The 24,591-nt window shown below is 42.7% G+C and overlaps 1 protein-coding gene across 1 annotated transcript in view; it reads left to right on the top strand.

The window, feature by feature from the left end:
* Positions 1–1,404: 1,404 nt before the first annotated feature.
* Positions 1,405–24,591, top strand: part of GRIN2A (glutamate ionotropic receptor NMDA type subunit 2A) — a 185,914-nt gene continuing 162,727 nt past the window's right edge. The window contains exons 1-2 of the mRNA XM_067305993.1: positions 1,405–1,422; positions 3,959–4,381. Of these exons, the coding sequence (XP_067162094.1) occupies positions 1,405–1,422; positions 3,959–4,381 (441 nt within the window). The remainder of the gene's footprint in view (positions 1,423–3,958; positions 4,382–24,591) is intronic.

The raw sequence follows: 24,591 nt of genomic DNA, 5'->3' as shown, positions 1-24,591 counted from the left end.
TGCTTTGCTTAGAAAGACTAACACAATATCTAAGGAAGTCATCCCTAAATAAGTTAGGAGACCATCTTTCAGAAAGGTGAAGCATAGAGCTGTTGGGTAGTTTTATGATGAGGCTGCCAAGAGCAGTAAACCTGATGCATTGGTAGATGTCTCGGGACCCAAGTTCTGTGTTTTCTGTGTCTCGACGTGGTGAGAAGCAAACCTTCGTGAGCGGCGACTTGGTTTTATCCAGCTGGAACCCAAAGGCCCTCCTGAGATAGGAGCCTTGTTGAGTGGCTCTGTCCCGGTGCGTTGCTTGGCCTTGCTCTGAACCGTTTGCCTTATCAATACACGTGACCGTAAAGGATGGTGAGAGCGAGAGGTGGCACCCCCTACGTGGTCGTTAGCCGGCCTGCTCGCTCGTGCAAAACCGCGCGGGTTGTGGCGGCTGGAGCGGGCTGCGGTGGGAAGGGGCGCGCGGCGGGGCGCCGAGGAGGCGCTGCAGGCAGGGAGGGAGGCAGGCAGCGGGGCGCGGGGTGCCCGGGGAAGGGGCCGCCCCACCAGCCGCTGCCCGCGAGGTGGCTCCCACGCAGGGCAGGGTAGGTGCATGGGAGCTGGGCACGGGCCATGGTGAGCATGGCCAAAGGGGGGCCTGAAGTGTCCTGGAGCAGGGGGACTCCCCAGACGGAGCCATCTCCGCTAGAGCGTTTCTGCCCTGCTTGGCTGCAGTGCGGGGCTGCCGCTGGTGCGCAGGCAGGTGCCCGCGGGCGTTCCCTGAGCCCGCAGCCCCCGCAGCAAGGGACGGGAGAGCAGCCGGGGTTTCCCTGGCTGCAGCCGCACCCCGTGGCTGCTAACGCGGCGGGGGCGCTCCGAGTTTGCCGCTCTCGCCCGGCGCGGCTGTTCGTAGCGCTCCCCCGACCCGCCACCCCTCCGCCGGCTGCCGCGGCTGGCTCGCCCGCCGGTGCGGGGGGCGCGGGGCGGCGCGGGGAGCCTCCAGAGCGGCCGCGGGCTGCCCCCTCCCAGGGGCCGGGCCGGGCGCTGTGGCTGCGCCCCCCGGCAGCGGGGCCGCCGGCGCCCTCCGCCCCCAGGCGCGGGGAGCGGCGCTGGGGCTCCGAGCCCGCCGGCCCGGGCAGCGGCTGCGGCAGCCTTGCAACTGCCCTTTAAAAGAGGGAGGGGAAAAAAAAAAAAAGAAAGATGAAGACGCCTGAATGTCTCCTGCCAAAAGTACAGAGCACGTCTCAGTTGCGGCGGCTCTGCTAAACTTGATCAAGGGGTATTTCAAGCGATAGAGAGCTGCCGGGCTTATATTTACTGCGGTGGGAACAAGTTGCAGGATGAAATTCAGGGATTAAAGGACCTATTTTCCACTTCGTTGTTTGCAAAGGAATCTACTGAAATGACTTTGAGGATCTTAAAGCTGGAACTATGTGGAGGGAGAATGCAGTAAGTATTTCCCTTTCTGGCTAGCACTAATTTGCTCTTAGGAGTTGTGGAAGGGCTCTGAGCTGCTGAATGACACACACGCATGTAAATGTTGCAGTCTTTCGCTATTTAATTCTTGGGTCTTAGTTTCTAGTCAGCATTCGGGAACCGTTAGGAAATGCTGGTTTTCTTTGCTGAACATGCTATCAACCTAAATTTAAATGTGGTTCCTTTAAGAGGTATCTTTTAAAATATACATATTTATTGGAGATACTGAATGAAAAATCAAAGCAATCTGAGCTTTTCGGGGAGTGATTTGCTAGTGTGTGTCTCCCTGGGTTTGCTTATGATAAACTCATTCTGAATCTGTTCTGTTACAAGATCAAAAAAAGCTTTATCCCATACTGATTTAGCTGTTTTCTAGATTATGCTTGTTTTGAACCTGTCAAGAAAACTCCTGCCCTTGATCATGCGAATTAGTTTGCTTCTAGCTATTCATTCCAGGCTGGCTGTCTCTTCCCCTTGGAGACCAAACCCGTACGTTTCTGCTGGAAGCAGGCAGACAGCTGAGCGCAGTGTTTCCCTGCCCTGGACGGGCTGGGGACGGTGTCCAGGAAGGCTGGCTTCACAGTCGCTTCTGTTAGGAAAGAGCCTAACAGTGTTTTATAATACCCCCCCCCGCCCCCAACTTTGAATCTAGCCACTGTATTTTGTTTCACGCGCCACATGAGACTGGATTTTGTTGTTTCCCCGTTAAATGCCCGACCCGGCTAACGGCTTCTCCCCGTCTCCTGTGCAGACCCCCTCCGCCCGGCTCGCCGTGCCTCTAGCTGCGCTCCCCGGACGCCATGGGGCTGGCAGCCCGCGGCGGGCGCCACGCGTGCGGCGAGCGGCGCCGAGGCCGCCCCTGAGCCCGGGCACCGAGCGGCGCGACATGCCCGAGGCCGCGGCATGCCCGGCTCCAGCACCGGCCCCGGCAGCGGCCCCGGCTCCAGCACCAGCACCGGCCCCGGCCCCGGCAGCCGCCGCTCCGTCTCCTGAGGCGCTGGGTACGTGCGGGGCGCGCCGCGGCCGCCAGGGGGCGCCGTCGCGCCGCGGCCGCGGGCCGAGCGGGCTCCCCGGCGCGGTGCACTTTGTTGGAGAAATAAAACTGTTCCAAATGCGGGGAAAGGGGCGGTTGGCTTTTTTTTCTTCGTTTCTTTTTTTTTTTTTTTTTCTTCTGGGGTTTGGAGGAAGCTGAAGCAGCTTCGTGTCTGCGGGGATTTAGGTTTATCTATTTATACCGCTCGCTTTGCTACCTCGGCCGCTGCAGCAGTGGGGATCTGGCACGCAGTGCAGTGACTTAGGAAGCACAGTGCAATTGATTTGCAATTAGATGGTCTCTTAAGTGCTCATCTCCTTGTCTGCTCCGAAAGAAGGTGATGATACAGCAAGCGCTTGTCTTGGTGTGTGTTTCAGCAGCGGATGAGTCTGACTAATGGAGATGTGCTTGGCAGGATCAGAGGGGAGATCTGAAAAATGCCACCCCTGATTGGACAGCCTTGCTGTGTTTTCTGCAAAATGCTTCACAACAAGGTTGGCTTTATGTGGCACAGGGACTCCCTTCTTGCAGCTAGCAGAGAGCCAGGTGTGGGGGTGGAAATCCCCCGGGGCACAGAAACCGAGGGAGATCTTGCAGTCAGACCTGTTCTCCCCCTTCTCCCTCCTCCAGATAGTTCAGATCACTTCTTCCATGGCTCATCTCTCTCCCCGTCCTACTCTCTCTATATTCAGCCCCCTACAGAGATTCAGTGAAGGCATGAAGTAAATCAATGCAGTGATGCTCATTTGTGGAACACCCTCCCCTTCAACACCAGTGACAACTTTGAGCCTGAGATCAGGACTTCTGAGATGCTCAAGTGAATGCCATGTAAGAGGAGGGAGAAGATAAGATAGAATATTGTGCTTCTGAACCTGTTCCAGAAACGCAGTGGATTCTGCACAAGCAGCAGCTCTCTAGGAGAGATCTTCGGAATTAAAACAGCATGTTTTTGGGATGCTGTGAGATGTATGGAGTATGCGGACTGGGGTTTCCAGCAGACCTCTGGCTCACTTCTATCGTTTTAAGGGAAAGCACATCTTCCTGTTAGTCTAAATTTTGAATAGCTATTCAAGACAAAGGAATTCAGATTTGTGTATTACCTTTTTTAGGAGGACAAGGTTAAAGAGAAGGATGTCTTTTTTTAATGGTTTCATTCATTTTAATTTTTTTAGCCATCCAAGAAGCATTTTAATGGTTCTTTCCTCTGAACTTGTGCTACGTTTTTTGCCTTGCTTGTGAGAGACCAATTATAATATTGTCTGTCATTGGCAAGGCAACTTTTTGGTGGGAGGTAAGAGGCTTGAATTGAAACTAAGGTGAAGAATGCATTGTGAGAAGCTGCTAAAGTCTGCATTGTGTCCAGATGCTTTGTGTTTAAAAACTTCATTGGAGATATACAGTATATATTTTTTCCTCCTCTCTATGCTTTTTTTTTTTTTCTTCTTCTTCTCTTATGCAATGTGATCACTTTTACAGGGTACAAAGCTGGCAAAGATGAGGAAAATTGGCTGTGCTCTCCTGGTACTCCAAGCTCTTCTGGCACCTTTGGATCTTGTTCATGGAGCAGAGAAAAGTTATCCCATCCTTAACATTGCAGTGATTTTGGGAAGGACCAAGTATATCACAGAGAGAGATATCAGAGCTCTCTGGACCAGGGAAATGTCAGCAGACCTGACTGTTGATGTGAATGTAGTGACCCTTCTGGTGAACCAGACTGACCCTAAAAGCATCATAACACATGTTTGTGACTTGATGTCAGGCACCAAGATCCATGGAGTGGTTTTTGGAGATGATACTGATCAGGAGGCAGTAGCTCAGATTTTGGATTTTATTTCATCTCAGACTTTTATTCCAATTCTTGGAATTCACGGCGGGGCCTCCATGATAATGGCAGATAAGGTAGGAAAACTTATTCAAAGCTTTTGGTAGTCTAACGTACTTCACTCTGTTAGTCTCTATAGTGAATAATCACTGCATGCAGTTCAGAAAAGGATGTCTCTAATGGTCCCCTTTACACTTTAAAAAAGAGCAGTGTGCTTCTTGACTACTTATCAAATATTCTGAAATATTTCAGGGTTCATGTCTGAAACTCAACTTTCTTCCATTGTAAAAGTGGCCCTAATGAAATTTTACTCTCCACCAAACTGAATGCTGGTTAGCTTAGAAACCTTGTTAGCAAATATGACATATTGCTTTAAGAACAACAACAAAATAGGCCAATAAAATGATTATATGGAGAATATTAAAAATAATAAACAAATACTATTCTGCAGTGCTCATAAGAGTAGTAGTAGTAGTAATAGGACATTCATGTTAGACTGGTGGTTTGTGATCCACTGTAGCCCATAAATTAAGTAGTCTTGCAAACTTGAACCACCCCTTATATTCGCTGTATTCACTAAGTTGGAGTTTTACTCTCTGGATACTTTTAACTTCATACTGTACTTCATGAAAAAATCTACAGTGTGGTTGCTGAACTCTGGAGATAATGACAAATTTGTTTTGTTGGAAAACACTTCCTTATATAATCTGTTGTAAGGCTGTGGAATGACAGACATAAGTGACTCATGTATCCAGCTTATCTTCCTTAACAGTGTAACAATTCTTTTAATTCTCTACTGTCACTGCACGTTTGATCTGTAAAGTGATCCGTGCTCTGGCTGTGGAAACGGCAGGTGCTTAGCACTTCCGAGAACTAAGCTCTGTGGCAGGGGCTGCTGCATGGCCTGGCGCTGCGAGGAGCCCGGTGGAGGCTGAGGAGTGCTGGCTGCGTAAAAGAGGATAGCCGACCCCGGCGTGGTGTGTGGGAAGCTGTTTATTGGCTTTGTAGCACACCAGGCTTTTCAATGTTAATGATAACTCATTTCTTGATACTTTTAGGGTTTCTTATTCATTATATTCACTATAGGTGGCTTTTGTATAGGACTTGAAGAGTTCTCTGAATCCATCTGAGAAAGTGGTCCGGATATGTTGTTCCCTAAGCTGGGGGAAAAGGCTGCAGGGGAGACGCAATGATTAGTTACAGTGGAGAATTCAGTGTTGCACTTTCAAAACTTTTTCTCTCTTTATTAAGTGGGATTAAAGTGATCCCATTTCTTAGTATTTTGAACAACCTACCTTTAAAACTTACGTTGTATGAGGTCAAAGTAATAAGTACTGAATTATTGAGGAGAGTCTACAACAGCCTTGACAACTCGATTAATACTGAGAGATCATTACAGTCAATGCTGCTAACTTAAATGTAAGTGCAATGACCAAGTTACAGCAACAGTTAATTCATATGCTTTTAATTACTGTACAGATAGACCTATCTTTTTCAAGCTGTATTATATGTATATTTAGGCATTTTATTTAATACCTAATTTACTTAACTTTCCCTACTGGTGTAAAAATATTTGAAACTGAAGATCCCAGCCACAGGGAGTGATGGAACACTGGGGAAAAATTCTTATGGATTCGGCTTCATGCTCAGTAGCTGATGCAGGATGTTACTGATACAGGTCTTTTTTATGCTTATGCAGGGGACTCTAGAAAGTGAAATAGGTTGTATTTTTCCTGTCTCAGTATATTAATATTATTTCCGCTATTCATTAATATTGTCGTTATTATACCACTGCCTTTGCTTTTAAGGGTTATTGCAGTTAGCTAATAAAATGCTTTCTGGCTGAAACTTGGCTTCCAAGATTCCTCTTGGGAAATCAAAATTGTTCTGTTGTGTGTTAAGACAATCTAACAGAGCTGTCTTCAGTAGCTTGAATTGGCTGAAGGAAGTGTTTGTTCGTGTAACCAAAATTGCCTTAATTTTTAACTTGGCTTTTGTAATGAGCAGTGTGTTTTGCAACTGGATGTGGAAGATCACAGTAATGAGGCTTGCATGTGTCTCAATTAACCATTCATTTGGGAATGAATCCCTGGTAGCTGAAGGTAAAATTTACACCGCTCTCATAAAAGCAGAGGAGATGAAATCTGAGGGAGAAGAGTAGGACTGCAAATGTAAAAATGTGTCTCCCAAGTCAGTGTTAGGATTTCAGTTCAAACACATGGATGCTTGCTAAATTATAAAGTTGATCAGTGTTTAGAGTCTACTCTTTTGTCTCATACACTGAAATCCCTGGATATGCTTAAAAAATGCTCGATCCTACTGCTGCTTGTGGATGTAGCTGAAGCTAGTTTAATCCTCACCTCTAGCTTTCTAGCGAGGCCATTTCATTTATGTCCTGATTGTGTGGCTGTAATAGGTATTTTCCTCCTGTGTGGCATTATGCTGGTACTCTTATAGATGACATTTACTTCAAAATATGTGCATGTGTGTAGGTAGTACCTGCATGTTTGTGGTCTGCCAAGCACTGTGGACGCAAAGGCCAGATAGTCGTTATATCATGCTTCTTAACTGTCCTAAATGTGAACCTCACTGGAGATACAGGAGTGAAGGTCGTCATCTATCATGTTCTATTACTTCTGAAGACTTCATGGGAATGACCCTAAGGAAATAAGCTTACCATATTCTATATTGTTAAGAAGTACTGCATTGATGTGAACTTCATTTGAAGATCCATCTCTTTAATAAAATAGGAAGTTCCTAAAGGTTCCTAAATATGATGTATACACATATTCAAAGGAGGCAATGTTTTTTGCAGGGCACAGAACTTTGGAAGTGCTCAGTCCCCACACAAACATCTGTTCTGAGCACCACAGTTATGCATGGTGCACAGTTTTGAACACCTCCTCTCTTGCCCACTTGGCTGTACTCTGCCTCAGTTCGGTAGAAGTTTGGCCGCAAGGAGATATGTTGCTTGATACAGACTATGAAAATCATGACAGGCGTGTGAAGGCAACAAAACTGATGCCATTTCTGAACCTATTTGACCTGTCTTCACCTAACATCTGCAGTCAGGACCCTACCAATAAACCAATGTAACACTTCCAGGACATATGGGATCTACCTGAAGCCAACTGCACTCTCGACATACCCTCTGGACAGTGCCTCCCACTCTGCCTCATGCTGATTTTGTGACCCACTGTTGTCAGCAGCTCTCCTGCCAGTGGACTGCTCCTTGGCTTTGGTCCCCAATTCTCATGGACTCAAAACATAGTCAGGAGTGGGACAGTCTGCTGGAACAAGATTGTGTCCAGGGCATCTGTGCCAACTTGCTGTGCACGAGCAGTGCCTTGGAGGGTGCTGAGAAGAGACTGGCTGTTTGTTTGTCTTCTGTGTTGAAATTTTAGAGATCTCAAACAAAAAACGCTGCTTAGGAACTTTTCCCTGACTTGAGCATTTGGTTTTAAAGCTAGTTACATTTGTTTTGCCCCATGCAATCATTATAATGATAATATTTATGATACCTTTCTAAAATAGAGCATCATGGTTAGTTCTGTGAGACTAATGAAAGGCTGTACAAATTAGTTTCCTTCACAAGTGGTGGGGAAAAACTCCTATATATTGTAAGCGCATTTGGGAGTACTTAGCATCTTTGAACCATACTGCTTTTGCATGTTGCAAAAATTGAGTCTTTCTTAATTTCTCATTAGAAACCTTCCTGAAAGACACAAAAACTTGAGGAAGCGTCTTAGTATAGTAGAAGTACTGACAGTCATAATGCATTAATGCTAAATAGCGTTAAAGGTGGGGGTAGTTTTCCAGTAGGGCTCAAACAAAGTGTTGCTTCTGGAAACAGCTCTAGAAATGTTAAGCAAAAAAGATTTTTGCTTTTCCCCAAAATAAATATTATGTATGATTGAATTATTGCTACTAAGTATATTCTTTCTGCTGACAAGTTTTTATTCATAATAAAGACTTTTCTTAGTTTAGTACGAAATCCATTTTACAACTACCACCATCTTCAGATTTCCCTTTTTATCCTCCTCCTCCCCTCAATAGTAAGCAGAGAATCACAGAATAATTTAGGTTAGAAGGGATCTCTGGAGGTTATCTAATCCAACCCTGGCTCAAAGATGAGCTAAGTCGAATCAGACCGTTCAGGGCTGGTCCAGGCAGGGTGTGAGCATCTCCACGGGCTGGATTCCCCAGCTTGCCTGGGCAGTCTGTTCCAGTGCTTAACCCCTCTCGCTGTGGAGGAAAGTGTTGTTACATCTCATTTGAATTTCCCTCTGTGCGATGGCCGCTGCCTCTTGTCCTTTAGCTGTGAATCCCTCAGAAGAGTCTTGCTGTCTTCTGTATAGCTGCAGGCTGCACACCTGGGCCCATTTAGGTGTGTCAGTGTCTTGTACTGGGGAATCCAAACTGGACACAGTATTCCAGAGGTGGCCCCATGAGTACCAAAGAGAGGGGAACAGGCACTTCCCTGGCCAGCTGGCTGTGCTCTTGCTTATGCAGCCCAGTATATGGTGAGACTTTGCCACTGGAAGGGTGCACTGCTGACATGTTCAACTTGTCCACCTAGGCCCCCCATGTTCGATAATACTGCAGGGATATTAATTAAGACATCTAATGGTGAATAAGTAGCAAGTGAAATTCTTGTACTTTGTGTGTGGATATTTTTCAGGTATTTCACTGGAAGTACTTGCAGATGTTTGCATTACCTGTCACTTTCATGAGAGATCTATCTAGGATTGCTTTGTTTTCCCTTGTTTCTGAGATACAAAAATCATACTGCACTTGGATGCCCAACCTTGTGAATATGAGTAGGGCACATCCCGACTCCTGGCTCTAGTACTGAGAATTTACATTCCCTTATTAGTATATAACTTTGTGCTCTGCTCTGAAGGTTCCTCTATGTGTCTTGCAACTTTTTTGCAATGTGTCTTCATGTTGTGGTGTCCACATCAAAGCAATGTTTAAAAAAAAAAAAAAAATCAAAAGCCTCCACACTACTTTGTTTACATTCTTAAGAGTGTTTCAATTCTTATGCTTTAAAAATTTTTGTAGTGAATGGAGGTGGAATTTGGGTTTCTTTTTTATTGCGGAATCCCTGCTGGAGATCCTAGTTCAGGGAACGTGCTTGTCTATCAGCATATCTCCATTGTGAGTTACAAAGTGCACTTCTGGAAACTCTGTCCAGCTAATGGGGTTGATCCAGAAAAGATGTCTTGGATTTTTACAGAAAATCTTAAATTTAAATTTTATAATCTACCCTTACTGATAACTGCCATTAACATGAATATGGTACTACACTCCTGAGCATTATATTAACTTTGGTTTTGGTTGGTTCTACAAAAGATTAAAAGGCTAAAGTGTAGATTAAAAAATAGCTATATTTATTTAATTGGTATTTCACATCTAGAAATAATGTCTTGCACTTTCCCCAACTTGGTTCCATTGCATGTAAGTAATATTTCCAGCTTCTGCCTCTTTTAAAAGGAGCAGCTAAGCATGATTTATTTCCTTCCTTCCTTCCTTCCTTCCGCTGCTATGGGAAGCGTAACTTTCAGAAATTTAATTTAATAATTTAATTTAATTCAAAAATGTTGCGTAGACCTCTTCTTGCAAATCTGTATTTACTTGACCACATCCACAAAAATCGATAATGTATTTAAAAAAAAAGTTCTCTTGCACATCAGTGAAGACTTTCATTATCTGCAGTACTATCTTCTGTGCCCATATACCATAATCATTGTTGATATTAAATGGTTACAGTTATGTTCAAAATCTATGTCTTTCTGGGATGAATGAAGTGAGTTTATGCAATTTCTTCTGCTGTTCTTTAACTGGAGCCAGTGCTCTGTGAGACTGAGGTGGTTATGGTGCAGCGTACTGGATTATGTTACTACGCTTGTACCGTTAGCACTATAAGAAAGTGAGCTTGGCCAGTGGGAGCTGCAGTGTTTGCTGCTTCAACAAAGCTGTCTTAGAGAACTTGAAGGAACGTCATAGTCATGACATGAGCCGAGCTTTCTGTCTCCCCCTCTCTACTGCTTTTTTTTTTTCTTTTTTGTAAAGGATTTTCCTGCTTATTTCTGAAATAATGACATTTTCCCTCATTCTTGTTGTCCTCATAAAAGTTTCCCTCTTTATTGGGCAAGGGAGAACATGGGTGATTTTCTGGGATGCTGTGAAAGTGGTCTTCAACTGTCACTCTCATGGAGTTGAAGGGAGGCATAATCAGTTTAATTTATCAAGTGGAAGGAAGATAGTTTTGAAGAGCTTGGGAATTTCTGTAACTGATAAGGGAAACAGAAATCTTCTGCATGATTAATTGAGATGTAATACCCTGTTCTAGAGTTTACTTGGTTTTTGAAGTAGCTCAGGTATAGGTAAGCTCACAATTCCCATTTTTAGCTTGCCTGAGTTGACAGTTGACAGCCTGCCTGACAGTTGCAGCTGAGCCTAGGGTACAGGAGGTGATCCTATAAACCACACTTAGGAGAGTGGAGCACTTGGCTTCATTAGAAGTCACTTGCAGTAAGGCCAACGTATTTGCATCTGAAAGATACCATTTGCTTTCTCTTCAAACTGTCTGTTCTGATAGTTCTTGAAAATAGAAACCCATAAGTGCCTCAGATTGTTTTGAGCAGTAACACTTCAGAACTGCTAGTAAGTTCCTGTTGTGGACCATCCATGCAATCTATCCAAATTATTGCCTGCCTGTAGGTAAGTATAACACAGCAGACTCCTGAGCTGTAAAAGTAGGACCTCGGACCTTCAGCGTAACTTGCTGCTTGCAGACATTCCTGGTGGCATCTTTGGAAAGTTTTTTTTTTTTTTTTTTTTTTAATCTTTTAATTTTTTCCCACGGATATTCTCGGATGTAAAATCCAAGATGATTTCCTTTAAGCTACAAAATAATAATAGGACTAGCATAAAGCAAAGAAGGCATTTCTGGCAGTCAGAATATATCTAGAGAATATCATACCTGAAAATATTCATTCTAATAAAAGTATGCAGTGTGCAGAACAGAAGGGCGTTGGTATTATATGTCAAACATTTTCATTTTATAATGTCTCATCTATTAATTGTTCTTGAGAGCATGCTTACATTATCTGAATGGGCAATTTAATAATGTATTTTGTATTTGTCACTTATCTGAACTAACAATTTAATTTTAAGAAATTCTTTCGCATTTATTTCTTTGATTATACAATTTTGGCTGCTTGGAATATGTCCTGGATTGATCTGACTACGTCGGTGAAGTGCAAAGAGCTTTGTATAGATGAAAAGAGAATCCTTGCAGTCCCCAACTGTTTTCTTTCTGTTAAAAATATGTGATCAGCTGGGCCAGCTTTGTGTGCACCTTTTTTCTTTCTTTTTTTCCCTCCTCCTCTGCCGCCCCTCCTTCCTGGAGCTATGAAGTTGTGTGGATTTTATTGAGGGAGCCCGGCCTGGATCATCTCCAAACCATCTGTCACCATATTGTTTGTTTAAATCCTTGGGATATTTTCTTCAGTACTTTTACTGAAATAAATAAATAAAAATGGATCAGCATCATTGGCCATTTATATTAGATTTAGACTTAACATCCTTAGGAGAGAAACCCTGTGCTCGCAATTGAGATGCGCAAGCTAGATGCACAGTTTGTAAAAATGGATGTGGTTTAATTCTCTCAGGCGAGAGTCCCTCTGCCACCGCCGGCCGCGGACGTCATGGTGGGGCTCGTGGCCCGGAGAGGCAGAGCCTCTCGTGGAGCACAGCTGGGCCAGGCCACCCCTGCAACTCCGCGTAACGGCTTTGCTCACTTGTGCCAACAACCAGTGGCCAGCAAGCCTTCCTCTGAGTATCTGCACTCAAAGAAGCCCTGCTAGAAGGCACACAGTGATGCATCATCTGCTGTCACGAGGCTTCATATGCTGGGTCAGAGGAAAGCTGAGACCTCCAGGCTGTGGGCAAAAGCCAGGGCTGGAAATAAGCTTGGTTAGATGGGGGAGTGTTTCAGAGAGAAATTAAATGCAAGTGTGTGGAAGAAATGTTAGGTAAAAGCTGAACTACTAGGAAAACTAGCCTGCTTCCTGCCACGCAAGCACAATATCCCAAGTTGCAAGTGTCACGTTCTTGGTGTTGAACAGCTGTGACTTGTGTGTGTGACACGGTTAGTGCCGCACCTCTGTTTTCCTCTGTGCTTTACACATACGTGGAAATTAAGTGATCAAAAAACCTGAGCCTCCAGAGAGAGGAGGAGATCCCAGATGTAGAAGTGATTTCTTATTCAGGGAAGAGCTAAATTCTTCTGGGGGAAAGTCTGTAGCTCCTGCGACTCTGGGTCCGTTGTTCCCTAGCAAGGTGGGTTGAGAAGCCTTTACGTAGGGCTACCTCACCAGCCTTTGTAACTTCTTGAAAAAGCAAGTTTCTCTTCCAAATTTGTGACTAACATTTTGTTTGAGTATTGACTGTTTAAATGTCACACATGGATTAAAGAAGTCATTCATAAATGTATATATCTAGACAACTTATGCAATCAAAGCCATTCCTCCTTCCCTAGTCTGCTTAATAGCCACAGAGGCTGAACGAAAACTGACCTAGAAAACCCAGCAACGTACCTGAGGTCATAAACTTCTAGGCTTGGGCAGTGGTGAACACTGACATTTAATTATATGTTTACAGAATGGAGAAGGTTTAGCAAGATTGACCTATAGGAAAAATACAGTGCTGCAGTTGTCTCTCTCAATTTTTTTTTTCCTTTTCTGATTTCAGTCTCTGACTACCGTGTGCTAAGAAGTATATTGGATGGCTGTAGATGGGATTTGGTTAAAATATGGTAATAATATTCTGCAAACAACTCCAGAGTGACTTCTGTGACTTTTAAAAGTCATCTTTTGCTTCATGTTTAAGCACAATCTGGTTTCAGAAAGCTAACTCTGTGTGTGTGTGTGTGTGTGTGTTTTGTTTTCATTTTTTTTTTTTTGATATATATTCTGGTTCTCCTCCTTTCTTTCTTCCTGATTCCCTTACTGAAATCAGGGAGAGAGAATGTGAGAGTAAAATGCTTGTGTTCTGAGAAAAATTTTGAAAGCATGAGGAGGTAAGTTGATTTACTGAAATTTGGGGAAACTCTCTATTTCCTTTTGAAAGACACAGACACTCTTTTGGGGGTCTACTGGAATGGGAACAATAAGTTCATCTGTCATGACAAATTTGGGGGTTCACTTCTATTCTCAAGGACTCTGTTCATGCCTGCAATTGCTACCCTTTTTTGCAGACTGGCCCAGCTCCTCCGGGGGGAGTGTACAGTAAGAGTGGTTCAGTGCATTGCATGGCTGAGGGCAGTTTCCCAGTAGGATCCTATATGCCCATCTTTGAGTAGCCCGATAAAGCAGACTTTTCACATTGAAATGGAGAAGTGAAAGTTGGCTAGGGGAGCGTACACCTTTCAGCTTTAAAACTGTGTGTCCTTTAATGTGGGATTTTAAGAGTAAGCTCCCATGTAGAGCTATTTCATTACAAGATGACTCTTGAAGTCAGTGTTTTAGGCTATCTCCATTGTAGTTTTGGGAAAGTAATTTCATTTTTGGCTTTTAATGCAGATAGGCTGGCCTGTTTCCTTGTCATCGACAGTCACCTGCTGCGACGCGACTGAGAAGACCGCTGCTGGTCTTGCTCCACGGCCAGTGGAGCCTCCCTATAGCCTGCCTTTTGTGGGCCTTGCAGGGCAGGGTATTTCTATAAACATGTTTCATTCAAGGGACTGCTGGGTGGGAAGCTGCTTATCTTTTCATTTTGTTTCCTTTTTTTGACAGTGTTTATTTCTTTTAGTGTCCTAACGTTTGTTTCAGGATTCTCTGCCAGTAATTTTGGTGATGTAAAGTTTTGACCGTTTGTATTTACCAACTTCCTTTTCCATATAACTAGAATTAACATGGTTTTCACTACATTGATTTTGTGTCTAGTGGAAACCCCTTGCAAGTGTAAAGCCACTATGAAAGAGGAAGGAGCAAGGATTTTATAGCCACCTTCCAGCTCAACACAATTTACAATACAATTAGGAACGACAGTTATAATTGGATAAACAGAAAATAGAATTAAGGTAATCTGTTTTAAGTGCACAACATTCCTATAATGAGTTGCTTTTAGGAATTGCAGAAACATATAATTACCAAACAAATTACATGTTATTTTTTGTGTGTGAGGCTAATTAAGAGTTCTGGGTAAATTGTGTTGGCAGAAGCACCACAGCTATATGAAGTACCTAATTGGGAAGAGATAAGGCTTGTGAATTCGTCATAAGAAAGCAGATGCAAAAACTCTGGAAACCGCCTGTGTTCTAGTCAAGTATCAGTTAGGATGGTCTGTTTTATTTTAGATAGTCACCATTATCTTTGTAGTAATTAAACTAACCGTGTCCTTTTTGTTTTGCTTTGATCCAAGGGCCATCCCCTCCTCTGTCTGTATGTATTTTAACTATTTTTATCTGCAAAATGGCTGAAATTTCCTATTGTGAAATCTGGTTTCTAGCAAAAGATGTTATGGATGGCTGTAATGCTTAGTATGCAAAACATGAAGCTGTAACACTTAACTATGTAACAGCAAATTGAATTGGTACAGAAGTTGTAAAAAGAAACATTTGCTTAGTTTGCTTGCTCTTAGACTGTTTTTCTTATCCAGGCCTTTCTATATGCAAATCTCCTTCCACCAGACAGCTGCTTCCAAACCCCGTCCTCTTGGTGTCTTCCTCTTTGTCCCATCTATTTGCTATTCCTACTTCATACTTGGCCATGACGCTAGCCTTAGAGTTACTTCCTCCACCCCAAACTTAGTGCATTGGAAAGCTTCTAGCAGAAGCAGTGTTGTCTGCGGGAGAATACGCCTCTTGGCTTCAAATTATGTATCCCTTAACATAGGGGTACCGGGACGCTTTCAGTGTATGTGTAGAGCAGAGATGATAGTTGTGCTAAAATAAGGAGCAAATAAGATTCCTCTGGAATCACGAGGAGAAAGTAGGAACTGTTATGGCTTTAAGCCAAGCCTATTTATAGTTAATAAGCAGAAAAATAGAGAAAGGTTGAGAAACTAAACCAGGTGAGCTAGGACAACCTTGGTGGAGAACTGAGGTGGTGATAAAGTAGCAACAGAAATCGCTCATCTGTAATGAAAGTGGTCTATTTGTATAAGAAAAAAGTATCAGAAAACCAAAAGGATACATAACTCTAAGCGAAGTTTCCCTCTCAGTATTTCCTCTGGATTCCAGAGCAGCAATGTGCCCTTGTGGCCAAGAAGGCCAATGGTCTCCTGGGGTGCATCAGGAAGAGTGTTGCCAGCAGGTCGAGGGAGGTGATTCTCCCCCTCTACTCAGCCCTGGTGAGGCCACATCTGGAGTATTGCATCCAGTTCTGGGCTCCCCAGTACAAGAGGGATGTGGCACTACTGGAGCAAGTCCAGCGAAGGGCTACAAAGATGATGAGGGGACTGGAACATCTCTCTTATGAGGAAAGGCTGAGAGAGCTTGGCCTGTTTAGCTTGGAGAAGAGAAGGCTGAGAGGAGATCTTATCAACGTGTACAAGTATGTGAAGGGAGGGTGTCGAGAGGATGGGACCAGACTCTTTTCAGTGGTGCCGAGCGACAGGACGTGAGGCAATGGGCACAAACTGAAACGCAGACACTTCCATCTGAACATGAGGCAAAACTTTTTCACTGTGAGGGTGACAGAGCACTGGAACAGGTTGCCCAGAGAGGTGGTGGAGTCTCCTTCTCTGGAGATATTCAAAACGCGCCTGGATGCAATCCTGTGCAATGTGCTCTAGGTGACCCTGCTGAGCAGGGGGGTTGGACTAGATGATCTCCAGAGGTCCCTTCCAACCTCAGTGATTCTGTGATTCTGTGATTCTGTGATTCCTGGCTTGGGATTCTGGGGAACGCTGCGCCTTTTGCAAGTGCTCCCTTGCATGCTCATAGGCCAGCTTTGCGTTCTGCTACAGATGGACTTCTGGAAAAGTGCTTTTCCCAATGCAATGCAGGGAGGCAAGACTGTAGTTAAGCATCTGGAAGCTGGTGTAGAAGAGTCTGCGTGTTACTCTACTAATGACATTTTAAATTTCCCTGCTGCCTTTCTTAGTTTTTTGTAGTCCCTGAACTCTGGGACAGGGCCAGTCTAGAGGCCCCGGAATGTGTACTGTCCCCCCCCCCCCCCCCCCCAATTTCTGCTGTGCTCCCTGCTGGCTAGTGCATCCAGCATTGATCTACGTCTAGGCAAACCTCCGCTTCTATAGAAAACAAAGATTTTGGAGCAATTCTCTGATTTGTAGTAGTGAATGTACTTTTTTCTTTCTTTCTATCTATCTATGTTAATACTAAATATGCTCACTTTGATCAGGTGCTTTAGAGGAGTGCCAATTACCTTGGATTTTAGGAGCTGGCATGTGAAAATATATTTAAGATTCCCTTCTCTAACTGATTCTCAATTTAATTAATCTGAATTTCAGGTTTCCCATTAGGGGCTTCAGAATGCTCGAGGACAGGACAGACTGACATTAAAATGTATGAAAATAAATTGCTATTCATGGTGTTAGGTGGCTTGTTGATTCTGCACTTTCTCTCCTATACTGTGTATGCAAGCGTGTTTTGCAATTTCTTCAAAATATTATTTCAAGCTGCACGTTTACTGGTACTTATCACTTGAACTGTGGTTATGTGCACCAAACAAAGCTATGCATCATGAATTACAAAATACGGTGTGGTTTAAGTGACTTTGATTATGTCATGAAGTTGAAAACAAGCAACGTATTCAGATAATGAAATGCAGGAAACTGTCAAATGAGGAAGATTTTGTTTTGGCTCTTCTTGCAGGATAAGCTCACTTGCAAATGGAAAAATACAAGTTTGTATAAGTTTTTTTTTTCCCCAGTTGGCCGAAGTCAACAAATGTTCTTCATAATATTTGCCAGATGTTATGGCAATTTTTTTTTCCCCAGGCATAACAACATTAAGGTCATGTCACACACACTTTCCTTTTCTTGTTTTTAACCTTTTTCACCCCAGGATACAGGCTTCTGACTACAATCTCTTCTGCTTTGCCATTATTGTTCTTTACTATCTACCACCATTTTGAAGCATAGGAATTTTGGGGATATTTCCAGTGATCAGTGAATAAGTGATATTACACTAAACAGATGACATAGGACATATGTAAAGGATAAAAAATCTTTTTGCTTAAAATATACTGAGCAGTTGGTCAGTAGCTTCTCAATATATACAAATATTTTTGCATTCCTCATTAGTGATTAAAAACACATCCTATGGTCTCTGAGTTAAAATTTAAATGAACATGTGGATTGTTTATACAGGAGCCAGCTGTCACCTGCAGCATGCGTGCCCTTGATGTTGACCAAAAACCTCACCAGTCTTTTCCACAGTGTGTTTGCTTAAGTGTGGACTAGTTCTCCTTTTCCTTGTATGAGATGACTGACTTGAGTGGAGCTGTTTTCTGATTTATCCTGTTCACAGTAAGAGGTTGAGATCTTAAAATATGAGTTATTTCATCCTATAATGAGATGCAGCTCAGTAATCCTTATTCCTGTGCAAGTCCTATTGATTTGTTGAGTTGCAGTGGGCATCTTAGTGGACAGTGCCTGAAAGTAGTGGAAAACTTAAACTACAATAGGAATGAACTTTGCTCATTTCCCACCCTGAACTCAGTTCTTTACTGTGGCTGATAAGCAAATCATAGGCATGCAAAGCTTCTTTCTAAACAGCCCATGGGAACAAATCTATAGGTCAGCAAAGGCATTTCTAAATGCCCAGGAGGTCATGTCTGTCCAGGCAGCAGCCACGCTCTCCAGGTGCCAGGCCACGTCCCACTTCTGCGTGGGCAGCAACATGCTGCTCGTGGGCTCCCCGCTGTGGGCTCGCTGACTTCGCGATGGAGGAAAGAAGTAGGAGCCAGTGCAGAGTAAGGAAATGCTTCAAGCATTTAGTATTTTAATGCCTATTTGAATGCTTTTCCTGAAGATTTGAATGGTGCAACATAAGGAGAAGACAGGAGTGTGGGTTTTTTGGTTTTTTTGCCTGTCTAATAAGGGGCTCAGTATGTTCTTTATATAAAAGGTGTAAAGATGCAGACAACATCTCTTAATATCTGAAGTGGAAAGTCCAAGCAGTTCCAGCAACATATTAGACTTAAGGCATATCCTGTTTAGAAGAACAGCCACTAGTTAAAGGAATGATTCAGTATGTGGAAGGCTGTAATGCTACCTGGGGTTCTCTCTTTCAAATGACTTAACATATGGTTGGTTGAATTTCTTGTTGACATGCTAACTGGCTTTATGTAAGTATAACCTAATATTCCTTTTAACATTTGTTTGGGGCAACTAGATTTTTGTCTCCCTCAGATCACTTTAAAGTTTCATTTGCATATTTGACCCAGTCAAAAATGCTGTCTTACTAACCAGTTCTTCTGTGTCGTCTCAGATGGTGGTATGTTTCCCTCTTATTAAGCATTCTAATGTTGTAATAATAAAAAAAATTCTCACTCCCTTAGCTTCTTTTTAAATCAACTATGTACAGGAATTCTGACTCCCTATTGAGCTGGTTTAATCATTTGTTTTTCCATCTGCAGAGAGCCCGTTCCTAAAGTAACTTCAAAGAGCCTTGCCTGAGTAAAAGCTTCCAGATTTGGAGCAACAAAGATTACAGAAATATGCTTATGCAATAGTTTGAAACCTCTGGCTATCTTGGCATGGAGGTTAAAGCTGAATATCTGGTTCTGTTATTCAAAGGCTCATATCTGAAAAATTTTCTGCCACTTTTACCTCCTCCGGCGATTGTATGCGGCGTGCTGTGCCACTCGGAGCAGATGTGCCAGCGGTAGGCTCCGGGGCAGCATGTGTGTCCTGGCTCTTCAGGTGATCACAGTTATATTTCCTCAGGGAAAAGAAATATAAACTTCAGCCTTGATACAAGTTGTCCGATGAAAGCTTGTATCAGCAAATTCAGGACACTTGTTTTAATTTAAATGTAATCCAGCCTGATCTGTGCAGACTTCAATCAAATGTATGAGGAAGCTTCAGGTAAAATGGATCCTGGGGGAGTGATATCTTCCCTCGTTCACTTTTTACAATTTCTGTGCTGGCATTTGTAATCTGCTTACTAAAAATAAAAACAACCCCCTATCCAATACAGATAAATTGAAATAGATATTTTGTATCTAATGTGTACATCATGTTTTTGAGTACAGTGATAAATATAAAGTAGTTAAAACTTCCATTAATTTGTCTGTGCAAATATGCTTCATCAAGTTGCAATGTAAGAACTGTATTTCTGTGATCTTCCTAACTGAAGTTAGTCTTCAGTTAGTCCCAGCACTCCCATCCAGCAGTTGTCATTGGCATCTGGGATTTGTCCCAGATTAATTTCCTGTGAGGAGAAGGGCTATGAATTTGGTCTCAGTATAATGACTCTTCTGGATTGTAATATTTGTCTGTAGAAATGCACTACTTTGATTTTAAATTAAACTATTTCTGACTGTGGGCAAGATCTTAATTTTTGGCTTAATTGAATCCTTACCACAAGCAAGTCTAATTCTGGCATACTATTTCAATTGCACAGACTTTCATTTCTGCCTAAGGATTGGAAGGATTAACCTAGATTTTAGTAGTTCCCTCCATAACTGGGTAGATAGGATTAAAATCTCTGTGATGCTCATTGTGGCTGTTGATTTCAGTTTTAAAATATTTAAGTTATGTCTGTTGACCATGACTGAAAATTAAGAAACTTTTCTGAGGTTAAAAGCACAGCGAAAGAGCAGCATATTGAATTCACTGGGTATGATGTATTTCAATAAAAAAGTTTCACCTGTTTACAGGAACATAAGACGTAGAATTTATCATATTCCTGATTAATTTTGCAGTTTGCAGTTTTAGTAAATTTACCAGCTAGAAAACATTGTAAAAGACATGGATATTTTAGAAAAATCTAGATTAGTAAAATAAGATTGAGATTAAGCTTAATAGTACCAAGTTGGAACATCTTGCTGATAACTGGTTGCATGTAGTAAGCTTTTCTGTGTCAATGAGGTCCAGAACTAGGCACGTGTGTTCCTGAAGTTTTTCTGCTAGTGTCTCCATTAGAAATAGAAATAATTTCACTTCATGGTACAGGAAATGGGGAAACTTTTGGAACAGTGTCTGTAATTAGTCCCCCCACATCCTGAAAAGCCCTGGCTAATTTTGTCATAGGTTGAGAAATTGGTTCCTTCAATAACTGGGGAATGGAAAGACTTGCCCACAGGAGGAGACTAGGCGAGCTGGTTTTGCTTGATCTAGAGAAATAAGCCTGAGGGAAATATGACAGCTGGGTGTGTACAGGATGGAGAAAAGCTGGTTACCCAACATATATTGGCAGGAGGACTGAAACTAAGATGGGCATCATTTAGGTGGGAAATTAGAAATAGTAAATAGTAGTTAGAAGGGAAACAAAGAAGTTCTGGAATGATAAAAAGCCAACTAGAAGGGAACTCGTAAATGAATGAAGAAGGAAGAGGACTTGAAGCATGAGGTTCTTTCCAATCCTACATTCTTATCTGCATTTTCAAAAAGCTTTGAGATAACCATGCAAAATCATAATAGAATTTTCTCTAAATCTAGCCAGGTTTATATAAATGCCAGATTTGGTAAAAGTGAAGTGTGTTGAGTAGAATCTCAATAGGCAGTTGACCGTATAGTTAAGGACTGTGCTGATCAGCTTTGGAAAGATGGACTGGCCGTGGAATTCTTGTAGGAATACAGCAGACTGTTCCAAGAATTTCTAAAACCTCCCTTTTTAGCAAAAGGCATAATTATAATTTCCTGGGAAAATGCGAATTAAAAAAAAAATTTTTTTTTAAGGTAGGAGAATTTATGAGTATTCTTTGGGTACTTCTGCCTGTTTGGTAATGATAGTATGATTATTATAAGTGCCCAGGTCAAGGAGGTAGAAATTACCATATAAATACAGTGATTTTTTTTGTATTTAGGGAGAAAAACTGATGGAAGTTTGTCTGTATAAGAGATGTAGAAGAACTGGGCTTCTTCAGGTCTGGGAAAGGGTTTGCTTAAAAAAAAAAAAAGTTAGATATGTCTAGAGATGTGGTTTTTTTCTGGATGTTAGGCATTTTATCCCCAAAGTTCTATATTCACTGATTATATCCTGCTTTAGTAAGAACAGTTGTTGTCCAGAGGGGAACAGAACCGCCACGACCGAAGTCAGGAGCTGATCCACAGCGCTGATGAGAGTTGGCAGTGGGAATCAGTAGCAGAAGCTCGCCGGTAAACGCTTCTCATTTCCTTCCAGGGTCCTGGTCCTGGTCCCAGTCCCTTTTCTGGCCATGTAGATGTTAGTTCAGTCCCTGGGGTTGTGCTTGGAGCAAACCCGTGGAAACCTGAGTGGAAGCAGGGGCTCGCTCGCTGCCGGGTACGCTCCTCGCGGGGACGTCCTCTCCGGGGGTGCTGTGTGGAGCCCCGCGGCTGCCCTGGCACCCACAGTCGCCCTGCGGCGCAGCCACAAAGGCACTGCCTGTGCCCACTTCTGTCCCTGCCTGCCTGCCTGCAGCTGTGACAAAGAGTTTCAAAGGCTCAGTGTGAGGGAGAGAAAGACAGCGAGGTGTTCCTAAATATCCTTTTAAACTTTGAAAAGCTCTCTCCCTTGTCCATGTCCCTCGGGCTGCAGTGTTTTTCCACACTGCACTCCCTGGGAGCTGATGATTTCTGTTGCACGCTCACAAACCTTGCTCGGTCTTCAGCTGTGAAGGGTTCCTCAGAGACAACATATTTCACCTCAGGTCTTGTTGATCAATTGGAAGTAAGCATTCCTATCACTGAGAATTTGATTTTATTATTGAATAGAGCTTAAAAAAGGCTACAGAAGGTGACGCATTTCAAAATCCATAAATGCTGTGCAGATGCAAGCTGGGGCAGAATGTATTGTCGGTAGCTGCAAGGCTCTGCTTCAAGTGCAGGACAGATGATGTACAGCAGAACGCTAGCAAGGGAAGACTATAAAAACATTAGTTATGCTGCATGATTTGTTGGTCTTTCTGTGCAGTGGCTGTTTAAAGAACTGAAATGGTGTTCTTACGGGAATGGAATATTCTTCTTAAAATAGACTTTAATAAAATGGTCTAAATCTTTACTGATGATTTACTGTGGTTGGAGAGTAGGGTTGAAGTGATGTGCTAATGGATGCTACATATGGTCTGCAGCACATGGGTAGTACTGTTTATAAATTATTTTTTGCTTTAGAAATGACTGGATAGCAAATCAGATAAAATTCTCCTTCAAAGTGACCATGCCTGTTTCTTCCCTGAAGCAATTCAGGTTTCTTCCAGACTTCGTTAATACTGGAATTAGCATAATCTATTTGGCTCTTACAGCTGTTTCTTTTTCAGGGACCTGCAGAAGCCAATTATTTGTGATAAAGTGCTTATTAATGAAAATATGTGGCTGTACATAAAGAAAAGGCCCATGCAGGTGCAAAAGTGCTTCAGAAAGCCTTTTAAGTCAGTCCTAGGTGTGCTTTTGAGAGAGAGAAGAAAACAATTCAAAGCAGCTTCTTCGTTTTTAGTATGGTTTGGTCATTTGTGTGATGACCCTTGCTTTCTTGCAGTGGAAGTGGGGTAAAAGGAATGGATTGAAGGTGTAAAAGGTAGGATGCATCTCATCTTGAACAGCAAAATTGATTTGTGCTTTGTGTGCATGTACTCCTATTGTTAAATAGGGCAGTATGAAGAGTTAGAAAATGTTAGTGTAGTTTTGCAAATTCCTGTTCCTTTTTTTGGGAGGGTAGAGGGGGGACGTATCTTAATCTCTGAATTAGCAAAGCCAGTATCATTTAGCATTTCTGTTTTCACTGATTTAGCTAACGATCATGTATCATTTCTTACTGTATATCAAAGCTGAAAGGAGAGTGTGGAGTCTTGAAACAAAGTGAAGCGTTGCCAACATAGCTGAAACTTGAGGAACCACCTTCCTATGTACCAGTGAAGCTAGTCCTTGGAGCACGCCGTGCCGGCTTCTCTTCATCCCTGGCTCTGCACTGCAGTTTGTATCTCCTCCCCACCAAAGCATCAGTTTCGCAAACTTGAGCCCAGCCATGATTTTCCTTATAAATGTAATTCTAATTGCATGGTAGTAATTCTCTCTCCCCGTGTAATGTTATAGTTCCTCTGATTCTTATAAACATGCTATTGGAAATGCCTGCACCATTTTGAATATTTTTATTTTTCTGATTCATTTACCAATTTAGGCTTAAGTTTTTGACTTTGGGGCAATGCCCATCTGCTTTTAGTTTTGCATTCTTCATATTAGGACTTTCTTTTCCCTCAGTTCCCCTCTTTCTCCCCCATGCTGCCGCTGTCTTTGTGTTCTAGTCTAACTTCAGCGTCTGATACATGGAGAGCTTTGGAAAGATATTTTTAAGCTTCAGTTGTCTTTTAGATTCTCCTGCTCATAGATACACATCTGATCGAATCTGACTGGCACACAGAAGCCCTCGGGACATCAGCTGACTTAGCCCACGGTCAGCCTAGGCTAAAAGCGAGCGTCAGCCTCCTGCCTCAGTTTCGTTGTAAATGCCTTTGAATGGCAGCTGTGCTTTGTGCTGTAGTTTGGATAGCATTTACAGAATTCACCATGTGCTCTTTCTACAGTGAGGTTCAACATGCTGCCAAAGGAGCAAAACAGTAAGAAACATTTGGCAAATGTCAGCAAATTACTGTCTAGTCTGTATTTTGTTCCATGGCATTTTTGAAAAAAAAAGAAAAAAAAAGAAAAAAAGAAAAAAAAAGAGACATTGATAATTTCTATTTTTAGTGAAAAATGCTCTCAGAATTGGATTCTGATTTTCAGACTTGGCTGTTTCAAGGGTAAGCATCAATCTAAGCTTGTAAGTACCTAAGTGCCTAAGTTAGGCATTCAGGAAAATCTTCAGTCCTCAAAGTACTTAAGTATAATGCAAATGTAGCTACTTGTGTGTAAATAATTAATGATATGTTAGTTGCTCACATGTGAACAACTGATTCACAAATTGCACTCTGTGATGTCTTCTACTGATATATTTTTTCCTTGTCTGTAAGATCTGTTTAGCCAGTCCTGGTAAGTAGTAGATTTGCTCAAAAACTAGTGTTGCTAATGCTGAGGTGTTTCTATAAAGCGTGAGGAATTTTAAAGGCTGCAGCTATGCCCTGCAGGAAAGCGCACGGTGGGCCAGTTTCCTGAACGCATGTGTACCGAGAGCTCCACAGGGCAGGCTGGCACC

Source organism: Apteryx mantelli, chromosome 16, assembly GCF_036417845.1.
Source record: "Apteryx mantelli isolate bAptMan1 chromosome 16, bAptMan1.hap1, whole genome shotgun sequence".
NCBI classification, from domain to species: Eukaryota; Metazoa; Chordata; class Aves; order Apterygiformes; family Apterygidae; genus Apteryx; species Apteryx mantelli.
Note: the sequence above shows the minus strand (reverse complement) of the source record. Positions and strands in the feature narration are given on the sequence as shown.